Source organism: Zingiber officinale, chromosome 6A (genome assembly GCF_018446385.1).
Source record: "Zingiber officinale cultivar Zhangliang chromosome 6A, Zo_v1.1, whole genome shotgun sequence".
NCBI classification, from domain to species: domain Eukaryota; kingdom Viridiplantae; phylum Streptophyta; class Magnoliopsida; order Zingiberales; family Zingiberaceae; genus Zingiber; species Zingiber officinale.
The window spans coordinates 149582324-149594554 of record NC_055997.1 but is presented as its reverse complement, the minus strand read 5'-3'; the positions used below and the strand labels follow the sequence as shown (position 1 = coordinate 149594554).

Below are 12231 nucleotides of genomic sequence, written 5' to 3'. Positions count from 1 at the left end.
TGAGAAAAGAGAGTGTGATAGGAGAGAGCATGATGAGAGAAGATGAGAGAGAAAATATTATGTGAGAGAAAGTATGATGGGAGAGGATGAAGAGAGAGAAAATGTAATGAGAAAAAAGAGGAGAGAGAGTATGATGAGAGAGAAAGTATGGTGAGAGAAAAAGTATGATGAGAGAGAAAGTGTGATGAGAAAAAAGAGAACAGTGAGTGTGATGGGAGAGATTGAGGAGAGAGAAAGTATGATGAAAGAGAAAGTATGTTGAGGAAAAAAAAGGAGGGAGTGTGACAAGAGAGATTGAGGAGAGCGAAAGTGTGATGAGAACGAAAGTGAGATGAGAAAAAAAAAAAGAAAAAGAGAGTGTGATGGGAGAGATTGAGAAGAGAGAAAGTACAATGAGAAAAAAAAGGAAGAGTGTGTGATGGAATAGATTGAGGAGAGAGAAAATATGATGAGAGAGAAAGTGTAATGAGAAAAAAGAAGAAAGAGAGTGTGATAGGAGAGATTAAGGAGAGAGAAAGTGTGATGAGAAAATGATGAGAGAGAACAAGGAGAGAAAAGTGATATGAAAGAAAAAATAAATAAATATATTTTGATATTTGATATTAAGAGAAAAAATTTTAGTTTTAGGTCAAAGGTATTTTTGGAATAAGGAAATATTTTGATTGATGAAAATAGGATAATGACTCATTGAAGGGGAGGTACATGGGAATGAGTCATTACCCAATTTCAAGGATTCATTCCCTTATTTGTATTCATATTTCTATAATCCAAACATTAACAATAACAATTAATGATTTCCATTCTCCACTTCTATTCCTCTAAATCAAACGCCCCCTTAATAGATGAATGAGAGAATAGTCTACCCCCTAATTTAGTTGGGAAAATTTAGACACCTGTTTTTTAATTGTCAATTTAAATTGTAAAATGTGATCTTAAAGTCATAGCTTGAAGTCGTGATTTTTTTTTTTTTGTAAAATATAAAATAAAAAAATGTAAAATAAAATTATAATCCTACCATCCTTAAGATCTGTAGCAATGAAAACTTCATGACTTGGGCGACCTTAAATCGTAAAACACTTCAAAAATATCAAAAGTTTGTTTGTTTACATCAAAAAGGTTGCCCAAGTAAACATATCAGCTGTGTTATTTCGTTGGTCGATTCGAGTGTTCGCCCAAGCCCATGCTCAAATCCAAACTCCTAAAGCCCAGATTCCCTTTGCCTCCTCCTCCTCCTCCGCTGCCGCCCGATGTCTCTCCTTCTCGCCACCGGCACGACCGTATCATCTCTCTGCTAAAGCAATGCACCACCCTCCGCTGCTTCAAGCAGATCCACGCCCACATGCTCACCCTCGCCGTCCGCAAGCCCAACGACCTCCTCGCCAGGCTCCTCCTCCTCGGCGACCTTCCCTACTCCCTCCTCGCCAGGCTCCTCCTCCTCGGCGACCTTCCCTACTCCCTCCTCCTTTTTTCCCAGAACCCAACGACTTTTCCTTCAACCTCGTGATCCGCGCCCTTGTCACTCTCTACTCACGCTTTCCTCTCGCCCTCGAGTTCTATCTCCGCATGATTCGCTCCGGCCTCCGGCCCGACCACTACACCTTCCCCTTCCTCCTCCTCGCCGCCGCCAACCTCCAGTCCTTGCACCACAGTCTCGCTGACCACGCCTCCATCTTCAAGCTCGCCCTTCACGACGTCGACCACGTCCAGCACTCTCTGCTCACCATGTACGCGCGGTGCGGCCAGGTGGACCTCGCCCGCAAGCTGTTCGATGAAATCGCCGTCAGAGATTGAGCTGTTCCGGAGGATGCGATCAGAAGGACTGGTAATGCCGGACGAGGTCACTCTGGACTATTGGAAGAAGCATGGGAGTTCCTGGAGAAAATGCCTCAAAAACCTGATGCAGTTGCCTTAGGAGCTATGCTGCTTGGTCGAGGTCAGTGACCAAGTCCATGAATTCCATTCAGGTGACAGGATGCATCTCAGAGCTACAGAGATTTTTGATATGATTGACTTAGCAGTCGATGAGATGAAGATGGAAGGTTACACTCCAAAGATTGACTAAATTAGCTGGTATAGACCAATACATGTAGCAATTGCTCTTTAGCGAAAGGTAATCCTCAGGTTTTAGCCATCCTAGAAATTTTTATCTGAAGGAATATGATCTATTTTGATGGCTGAACTGGGTTAAATAAATAAAAATTATAAATAATTTTAAAATTCTAATATAATTAATTCGTAAGTAATCTAATTTCGTTTTTAACTTACAAACGATTTTTTTTTATTTATCGATTTCAACCATGGGATCCAAACGTCCACTATAAAAGCGTCGTTTCGGAATCGGAGATACACTACTGGCGGCAAGATGGAAGGCATGGAGAACTGCGAGGAGCTGGAAACCCTAGTACGAGACTTCGATCGGATCTACCAGGTAAGCGCACGGCTCGAACTGCCTCTCTTCTCTCTGAGTCGGGATCTCATTCCTTACTGGCTGATAGATCGGGCTGTCCGAATCAAATAAGGGTTTTGACCTGTAATGTCCAAGTTCTCGATCGCATTTGTTAGGTCATTTTACTCTCGATATTAGTTAGTGGTTCGTTTGATGACTGGTAATCGAGTGGAGACAAAAAGGTGCAGAAGGTGGTTGGTGGTTCTAGATATGAAGAAGAATATATGTAGAAATGGGCGCTTGAAAATTTCTTCTGATGGATGGCGAATGGCAGTATTACATGTTTGTTGCTTGAAATTTTCATTGACAGGGATACAATGATGCACTTTTGGAGATTCAGTCATTGAAGATGAGTTGTAATTGTGAAGTCATGAAACGCGAAGCTCTTGAAGCCACTTGCAATGATTTTAAAGCAGGTCGAGTATGTCATTAACACAGTACCACTTTGCAAATTCACATGTTACTCCAGTAGGAACAAATAAATGCTTTTGGTTGCAAACTTTAAATGTTAAGTTTCCTTCATGATACTAGATTGTGCTAAATACTGGCATTGACTTTACCCGAGCCATTTTATATTTCAGATATGATTTTAAACAATATTTATATTAATATATTTACTTCACTTGCGCTACTTAATAAATGCATTTGATTTTTACTAATTTGATAGGAAAAAGTGGCAACTTTAGATTTTAAGATTCCCTCATCATCCTAGATCTGGTTAAATACTGGCATTGACTCTACCCATGCCACTTTGTATTTCATATGATTTTTAACAATATTCATGTTGATATATAGCAGCTATCATTTTGCTTATTGCTACAAATTTTGGAAATTTGTTAAGATGGCTTAGGTGCAATTTTAAGAGAAAGCTCTTTATACTATTTTTATATGCTGGCCAATACCATGTCGATATTGACGTGACAGCATCTGGGGCTCCATGCCTTGCCACTGATTTGATTCCAGTTGTAAATTGTTTGTGTACAATATATTATCCATGTAGTAGACACTCATATAATCATAGATGCAAAAAGTATTTGCTGCACTCAGCTGTGCTATTTTACAGGTTTGATGCTACTTGTAGTGGTGTCCGCAATATATTATCCATGCACTTATATTGTTACCTCTATCAACAATATATAAAACTTGTTTGCTGCACTTAAATCTAGTGTTTGTTTTCAATACTTTCCCATAATAATGCAAAGTGATTGCTGTATGCCAAGATGCTTTTGTTATATAAGAATTAGCTGTGCATTTGGAGACCATCTAGATGTAGTTTTCTCAAGTAGGGTTTTTTTTATCCTGTACGCCTACTATTTGGTGCTAAGATCCTCTGGCAAAGCATGGCAATGTTTAATATATTTTATGAGATGGACAGAAAATGAAAAGTTAAGAAGGTCACATCATGAATCTTGGAGCAAATTTGTTGATGAGGTATACTTTTGCTCCTGATGCATTCATTGCATGCTATATTATTCTTTAATTTAGTTATTTGGTAAGCCGTGTGTCTTCGCTGACAAGACACGTATGACTTCACTGAATTATGCACTTTCTATTAGTATATTCAGTGTTAAGTTATCAAAATCAAATTCAGTGACAGCTCAAACTTATTAAGCTTGGGTACTTGTTCTAATCCTTTTTTGGTTTGAGTGGAAATGTAGAAGCCAAATTCTCCTGGAGGTTCTGTGGTATTGTTTGAAATGGAAAGAACATTCTTACTATCAGTTAACATGAAAAAGACAATAGAAGTTCAAAAATCTTATATTTGGTCACATCGTCGTATAAGGGAGCAAGGCTAATAGTGAAAAATCATGTTAGAATGGGAATACTTGCTCACTTTGTCATCTGTTTTTTTTTCAACTTATTTTAATATCTACTGTGGTTTTATGAACCTTGAGGATTTCCTGGTCAATGGTCACCAGGATTTACCGAATTACCCTCATAAAAGGTATTTTTCTTCTGAAGCTAGATGACATATCACGCAAAATGCCAAAGGTTAACCGAGGAAATTAGAGAAGCAAATATCAAACTGCTCAGCCTAGGAGCTGTAAGTTTTTCAATCTCATCAAACTATTTCTCTAAAATGTTCGCATCAGCTGAAAACATTTACCTTCATCAGGAACATGAAAAAATGATTGACATGGTTAAACAAGAGTGCAACCAGAAAATTCACGATCTGGAGAAGCAAGTCAGGTAGGTTACAGTTTGAACTTTTTCTTGCATATATGAATGCCAACTAAAATTACATTGCAATCAGCTGCTCACTTGATAAGCAAGCTTCAGATCAAGTTTTGATAAATCAGTTTCAACGAGAATTGGTCACGCATGAAACACATATAGACATACTGACCGGCAATCTGGAAATGGTTACCTCTGATTTGCAATCTAAATGTATGACTAACTTCTAGAGATATTATTTAATTTCTGCAATAACACCTAATATTTCATAAAAAAATATTTTCTTGAACAGATGATGCTGAGATCCTGGAATTAAAATCTCAGCTTCTGGCTGAACAGAATGTGAAAAATGATCTGCAAGTAAAGCTGCAGAATACAGAGAATGAATGTGAGTAGTATATTGTGAAAATAATGCATTTATTGTATTTCTCAGGAAAATCCAGTAAAAAAATATATTAGCATAATTGCATTAGGAAAAATATCACAAGTCCAGTTGAAAAAAGATAGGATTCCATTAGCCTTTGAGAAGAAGAAAAAGATTTATGCAGTTTGGCCAAATAGTTAAAGTAAATGTTTTATGTTTTAAATTACGGTTAGCATTGGATACAAACTCACATTGCACTGGAAATGACATCTGCATTTTCTTTTCTAGTTGTTCCATTAGTTTTACTTTGTGCTTTTAAGCTGTTTATTATGTTGCTTGTGGTTAATGGAACGGAATTGATAGAGAATGTAATAAGTTTCTCTTAGGTCTCAGAATAAATAAGTAATAGAATAGGAATTTTTGTTTTCAGATCGGTACATGGAATGAAATAGATGGGTCATTCTCAATCTTATATTTGGTTCATACAGATTTTGAAAGTAATAGACAAAAAATAGTTTTCCTATAGTATTTTGTTCAATCACACAAATTTGCTTGTCTCCAAAACCACTAACGATCCTCTCTAATTCTTTGTTCCAGTGCAAATTATGAAGCAGAAGCAAGAGAAGCAACAGAGAGATTCCATCTCGCTTCATCACGTGGAAACATTGAAGCAGAAAATCATGAGACTAAGAAAGGAAAATGAGTCGCTGAAGAGGCAAGTTGCGGCCTTGAACGACCATCACATATAATCATCCCATCAGGACGGCACAATGCCACAGCAGGTCCTAGAACTACCTTCCCACTCTCTTCTACACAAGATCCTAATCGAACTTGTTATAATATGAAACTACGGTTCCATCTCCATCTGCCAAAAATCTTGGTTTCTCTCATTCGATGTGCCGGCCGGCCCTGAAGGTTTATATCATTGCCATCGCAAGCAGAGGCTAAAGTCTAACTGAACCATTACTTGTGGCAAACTAATATTATAATTGCCTGTAATCTTGAATTTCAAGCTCGTGTTTCCTATAATTGCCTGAGTTTGTTCTGTTTCAGTTGCCACACCTTGTTGCCCCATCACGCCTGATTTTGTGTCCATCTGTGTCCGATGGACTGTAGAAAATCTCTTATAATATTCTAAATTTAACCTTTTTTTAAGATTAATTGTAAGATATTAATAAATCTCTTTCTAGTTCCCCGTTGCCCAATGAACTTTGTCTCGGATAGATACACGAGACAAGACCCAAGAAAAAGGAAGTCGTTGACGCGAATATAGCTAGTGGACAAGGGTTTAAAGGCAAATATGAAATCGGCTCAAGGTTAAGGGGGACAAACCGGAGGGCATGGATTTAAATATGGCCAGTGCGAGGTTCTAGAAGCAAATATAAAAGACAGCTCCATGGGAGATTGCTAAAAGGACCACATCTCTCTCTCTCTCTCTCTCTCTCTCACTCCCTCTTCCCTTTCTTTGTCGTCCTTGCCCTCGATCGCGGTCGATTAGGTTTGGTGCTCCTGGTTATTTCTTTTTCTTCGAAATTGATTTCTTCGATTGGTGGTTTTTTGATTGCCGTCTTATAATTACTTCTTATTTAGGCGGTGAATTTGATCGTAGATTTTGTTTTTTGCTTCGGTTTGGATCGGACGCCCGCTTGAGTATGAAGAGATCGGTTGAGGATCTGGATCTCTCTCCAGGCTAATTGGTTCGTTTTTGTAGAATTTATCTCTTCTGTCTTGATTGGGAGATTGGGAAGAAAGATGAGTTATTTGAATTCGATTAACGGTGCTGAAGCCAACGGTGCACCAGTTAGCGGTGGAGGACTCAGGTATTATTATTATTATTACTATTATTTTCCTTTCGATTGTCTTCCTTCTCGATAAGCTTGTGTTTGGCCTTCTAATTTTGACGGTGACGCTTATTGCGGTTGTGGTAATGTTTGTACGTGGTATTAGCTTTCCGTTTATCGAGTGGATCTGTTGCCCTCTTTTAACGCAAGAGATTTCCTACGTTGATGTTGTACCGGTGGATCTTTGCTTCCTGCTTCCTGCTTCCTGCTTCCTGCTTCCTGCTTCCTGCTTCCATTGGCATTCTATGTTTTGAGTTTTTAATTCAAGGCTAATTTTTGTGATAGCTTGTGTTACCATGGAATCATTAGTTTAAGTTTCTCTGTACAAGCAGATTGAGGAGCATGCAATGAATCCATCATGTATTTGTAAATTGTGAGCTATGAGTTGGACTATTTGTTGATAATTTTACGTATATTCAAATGGGTCACCTTATATGGATGTAGTAATGTTTCACAATACCATGAGAACTCATGTTTGTTTCTTTCATAACAGTCAAAACTTGAAGTTCAGTTATGGATATGCAAGCTCTCCAGGTAAAAGATCTTCAATGGAGGACTTCTATGAGACAAGAATTGATTGTATAGATGACCAAATTGTAGGTTTGTTTGGTGTGTTTGATGGTAAGAGTTTCTCTGGTTCTGCTTTGCATTAAGTATTCTGTTTGGTGTAGTATCTTCTTTTCTTAGTTTTTTATTTAGTTGGAAAAGTTTGAAATGCTTTCATGAATATCCTTAATCATGTCTCTTTCTATACATCTTAAATAGTTTTTTTTTTGTTGGAATTCTTATACATTCAATGCCTTGATGCCATTTTTTTTATCATAATTGTATGGTGTGCAGGTCATGGTGGTGCACAAGTGGCAGAGTATGTAAAACAAAACCTTTTCAGCAATTTACTTCAGCATCCCAAGTTCATTAGTGATATCAAGTCAGCTCTAGGTGATGCTAGTTTGCTTTTGTTATGTGAGGATATTTAAGATAAAGAATCTGACTTCAAAAAATTTATTTGAATTTCTTCAGCTGAAGCATACAAACATACAGATTCAGAGTTCTTAAAATGTGAGAACAGTCAAAATCGAGAGGCTGGTTCGACTGCTTCAACTGCAGTTCTTGTTGGTAATCGTTTAGTTGTAGCAAATGTTGGGGACTCAAGAGTTGTTATATGTAAGGGAGGAGATGGTAAGTCCCAGTACTTATAATCATCATTTGAATTAGTTAGAGGCCATTTTTTTATGAGAACAAATCATGGTAGACTCTTGGGCTAACAAATACCTAAGAACCCATTTGCTGCAATCACTGCTACAGCAACACCACTTGGCTAGAGGCCAACTGTAAAATGTCCCTCAGAAGTAAGCGTCAATTTCTTATGAGAACATTGTTGAGCATACATTGTTGGTTTGACCTTTTCAGCAAGACTAATCATTAATATTGAAGGAAACACCACAATATTTTACAATATAGCAGGATTTCATCTTCTACGGGGCTTGTTAAAAGCAAGAATGCAAAAAAGCACATCATTTTATCTCTAGTGAGCAATGTATCTTTCATTTCCTTGAATTGTGCAGCAAGACCAAAATAGAAAGAGGAAAGAACCATTAAAAATTATAGTAGTTAAAAAGGAGAGGATAAAAATATTGTTGGTTTTGAAACATTGTTTCATATGTACCTCTCCTTTTTTTCATAAATTGACTCACCTAGATTCATGATTTCATTATCACTTTTCTTTTTGCACTATATTTGTTATATATTAATCTTAGCACTTTAAATGTGGTTAGCTTACCTTCTTTGTTTTCTAACCTTTACTTTGTCACCTAGAGTCCAATGTCAGACTTTTACTTCACTCTTCTAAACATAAGATTAAGATGGTTGAAAGTCTACCTTTTCTCTTTGCATTCCTGATGAAGTTTCTTTCCTTAGATTACTGTTTTGTCAACATTCTGTTTTAACTGTATTGGAGCCAAAATCATAGGAAAGAAAATTTGAATCGCATCAAATAATATTGAAAGAGGATCAAAGTCTCATAAGAAAATTTGATAATCTTGTGAGAAATAGTATGCCATACGACAATATTAAGTTCTTCCATCCTTTGAGGATCTATATATTCTTTTAACTTGTCATTGCTATCCTTTCTGTTTAATCATTTCCTGGCCTTTTATCACCTTGTGGTTCACTTTGTATCTTTCTTTGGGAGTACTACTGATTAATGTCTTCTAAATATACTAAAATTTTTGTTTCATTTATGAGCAGTAAATTTTGTATGGTAGTTAATTTCTTTATTTTTTTGTTGGTCAATTTTCGTATGTACTTATATTCTATAAGCTTGTTGCACTTTGGAATTTTTGTTTCTTTTCTTCCCTTTTTTTTCCATTGAATTAACAATCAAGTTTGTTTACTCGTTAATAGTCCAACTGATTCAGAAGATAGTATGAAACTCATGCTCAACTTGGTTCTCGTCTTTTGACACATCATTTGTGACGAATTTTCCAAGGAGTTTTTTTTTTTGAGGGATCACTTTTTCCAAACATTGATTTCATCTGTTTTCTTAAGTCACAGTAGAGGTGTACAGAAATATCGTAACACATTGAGAGATTAGTTTTAAAGCGGAAACTTTATTGATTACTTTCATAACCATTATATATATATATATATATATATATATATATATATATATATATATATATATATTCTAAAACTAATGTGCTGGGTGAGAACAGAAACTACTTTCTTGGAATGGTTTAAAATTTCCCCCTCTTCTAGGCCTTCTCATGAGTGCCTGTTGTTGACTTGTGCAGCTATAGCTGTCTCAAGGGATCACAAGCCTGACCAAACAGATGAGAGGCAAAGGATTGAGGATGCTGGGGGCTTTGTGATGTGGGCAGGTATTTTATCATTCCTCCAACTTTACGTATTGTTGGATGAATTTTAGTATAATCTTCATTTTGTTATTAAAGGAACATGGCGCGTTGGTGGTGTCCTTGCCGTTTCTCGTGCATTTGGTGATAGGCATTTGAAGCGATTTGTTGTTGCAGATCCGGAAATTCATGTTTGATCTAACCCTTTCTTTTCTCTATAAGTTAATCTATAGTTTTGCTTTCGCCAATGAGCAACAGTTTCACTGGATTTTCTGATCTAACACGAGCACTCATTGCTGAATGCAGGAGGAGGAGGTTGATGGATCTCTCGAGTTCGTAATTCTTGCAAGTGATGGATTATGGGATGTTGTTTCAAATGAGGTGCTTACATATCTATGCTTTTACATTTATGTCTTTGTAAAGTTTAAAGGTATTGATGTAATTTGAAATAAATCTAATAAGTATGCAATCAAAAATTAAATTTCTATCTTATACATCTAGAACTAAGATGAAGGGGAGACATGGCTCAATAATAAAGCTATTGTCGTGTGACCATAAGTCGTGTGACCGTTGTGGTGTTTGAGTTACGAAAGCAACTTCTTGCAATGCAAGGTAATGTTGTGTACAATGGACCAATATGGTCCAATCCTTCACCAGAACCTCTCGTATTGACAGGAGCTTCATGCACTGGATTGCCCTTCATATATCTAGAACTAAAACATCTTATCTTATTTACAAGTGTATATATTTTAGACCTTTTAGACCTTCAGAAACAAATTAATGAGTAGTGAAACTTATACAAAGTCGGTTACTGGTATCTTAAGTTTTACATTTGTCTAGAAATGAGTGTGTGTGCATCTTAGTTGCCCCAATATCCATTTTATCATTGCTACAATAAAAGAATGATTTGAGCCTAGGCACAAGGCAAAACTCACAACTACATGTTAGCCTAACTTGAGTGCAAAAATAATTGCCCCCAAGGCATAGCATAGACGGTGGGCGCATGACATCTCTGATGTAATGGCCAAGGATTGATTCTCAGGAACTAACGACCTGGGGTTTACCCCACCATGCGCTTAACGCCTGTGTACCTACATTTACCTTCTTCCATATTCGTGAGGTCGGCATTAGGAGGACTATTAAGATAGCGGATCTACCTTTTGAGTGCAAAAATAATTACTCGACTCATGATGAAAGGTAATTGAAAGTAGATTAAAAGTAGTGTGAAAATTTTCAAGAATTAATTCATCTTATGCTTGAAAAATTAACCATGCATGGTAAATAAGACTAATTAATTAGGGGAAATTCATTTTTATTGATTTAATAAAAAAACAATTATGTTAAAATTCTTAGACTATAATCTATTGGGTGTTACCACATAATTAGAGAGATGAGAAATGGCATTATTACTTTGAGATAGTATTGACTATAGTTTCTCATTAGTCTTCAGCTTTTGTTTCTTATCTTTTTATTTTAGTACCATACAAGATTTATAAAGTTATTGTTGTTTGCAAATGTAGTATGCTAATAACTAATGAGAGTTCAGTAAAATCATATTTGAATGTTCAAGTTGATTCAAATTTAAAAGCTAAATAATTAATAATGGTAAATGAGGGGAAAATACTAATGTGAGATTATCAAAAAGGACATGACTGTGGGAGATTATTGCAAAAGTCAGAAAAATACTAATGTCATTACAATTAGCTTAGCCCAAATAGATGATAATTTTTTTAAAAAAAAATGTTATATTAGTTTCATTAACTAAAATTGACGCTGCATACCCTAATTTAACATTACTAACTGTGTGGCATTAAGTAGATTTGTAGATTGCCTGAACTATGTTGGATCTTGTAAATTTAAGTGTTTGTATATCATTATCAATCTGACAATGGTAGAGTTGAAGTAGGGTCCATCATCCATGCCCGGTGTGATGAAATATTTTATAAAATAGTTGCCTTTGCGATGATAAACTAAAATGAACAATGCGCTAAACCTTTTCCTACATATTTGAAAATTCCCTTTGAGAAAGTAAAGAAAAGACCAACACAAAGCATCAACTACTTTCTAATCGAATCACATCCCCTACAGGAAGCTGTGGAGATGGTAAAATCCTTTGAGGATCCAGAACAAGCAGCCAAGAAGCTGTTGCAGGAGGCATATCAAAGAGGCAGTGCAGACAATATAACCTGTGTCGTCGTGCGTTTCTTGGCTAGTACTGATGAAACTACAAGAAAATTGTAGGTGAAAACCCCTCTCCTTGCTTCTCTTTTATCCCCTATATGCCGTCTGTAATTGTTTTAGGACTTTAAATCTGGGCGATGAGAATTGGTTGCTCTTTTATTTGGAGTGATCAATGAGGTTGTTCTTATTATTCTAACCTACTGAGCGTGTGTGACTGTATGTGGTACGTGATTATGAAACTGAATACAGATAGATACTCTGTTTTAGATTTCCATCAATTATTTTTTTTTAAGATTTCAAGGCTCATTGTATATGCTCTTACGGAATCTATCTACTCTATTGTGGTCGTGCTTTTGATGTGGAATCTGACTG

General features: G+C 36.4%; 2 protein-coding genes across 5 annotated transcripts; both read left to right on the top strand.

Annotated features, from left to right (window-relative positions):
• Window positions 1-2331: 2331 nt before the first annotated feature.
• Window positions 2332-5997, top strand: LOC121998722 (protein At-4/1-like). Of its 3 annotated transcripts, XM_042553755.1 has the most exons (8): window positions 2332-2428; window positions 2757-2862; window positions 3822-3877; window positions 4413-4490; window positions 4563-4636; window positions 4701-4834; window positions 4914-5009; window positions 5583-5997. In XM_042553755.1, exons 1-8 carry the CDS (start codon window positions 2363-2365, stop codon window positions 5732-5734), a joined length of 762 nt encoding a protein of 253 aa, XP_042409689.1. In that variant the 5' UTR covers window positions 2332-2362; the 3' UTR covers window positions 5735-5997. The 3 variants fall into 3 exon arrangements, with proteins under 3 accessions (XP_042409689.1, XP_042409690.1, XP_042409688.1); XM_042553756.1 differs by lacking the exon at window positions 3822-3877 and having other exon boundaries at window positions 2757-2867; XM_042553754.1 differs by having other exon boundaries at window positions 2391-2428; window positions 2757-3877.
• Window positions 5998-6330: 333 nt separating this feature from the next.
• Window positions 6331-12159, top strand: LOC121998721 (probable protein phosphatase 2C 59). 2 transcript variants are annotated; one of them, XM_042553752.1, is made up of 9 exons: window positions 6331-6483; window positions 6576-6805; window positions 7320-7447; window positions 7667-7765; window positions 7847-8005; window positions 9619-9705; window positions 9778-9869; window positions 9985-10059; window positions 11767-12159. In XM_042553752.1, the coding sequence occupies exons 2-9, from the start codon at window positions 6738-6740 to the stop codon at window positions 11917-11919; spliced, it is 861 nt and encodes a 286-aa protein (XP_042409686.1). In that variant the 5' UTR covers window positions 6331-6483; window positions 6576-6737; the 3' UTR covers window positions 11920-12159. The 2 variants fall into 2 exon arrangements, with proteins under 2 accessions (XP_042409686.1, XP_042409687.1); XM_042553753.1 differs by having other exon boundaries at window positions 6369-6483; window positions 6697-6805.
• Window positions 12160-12231: the final 72 nt, after the last annotated feature.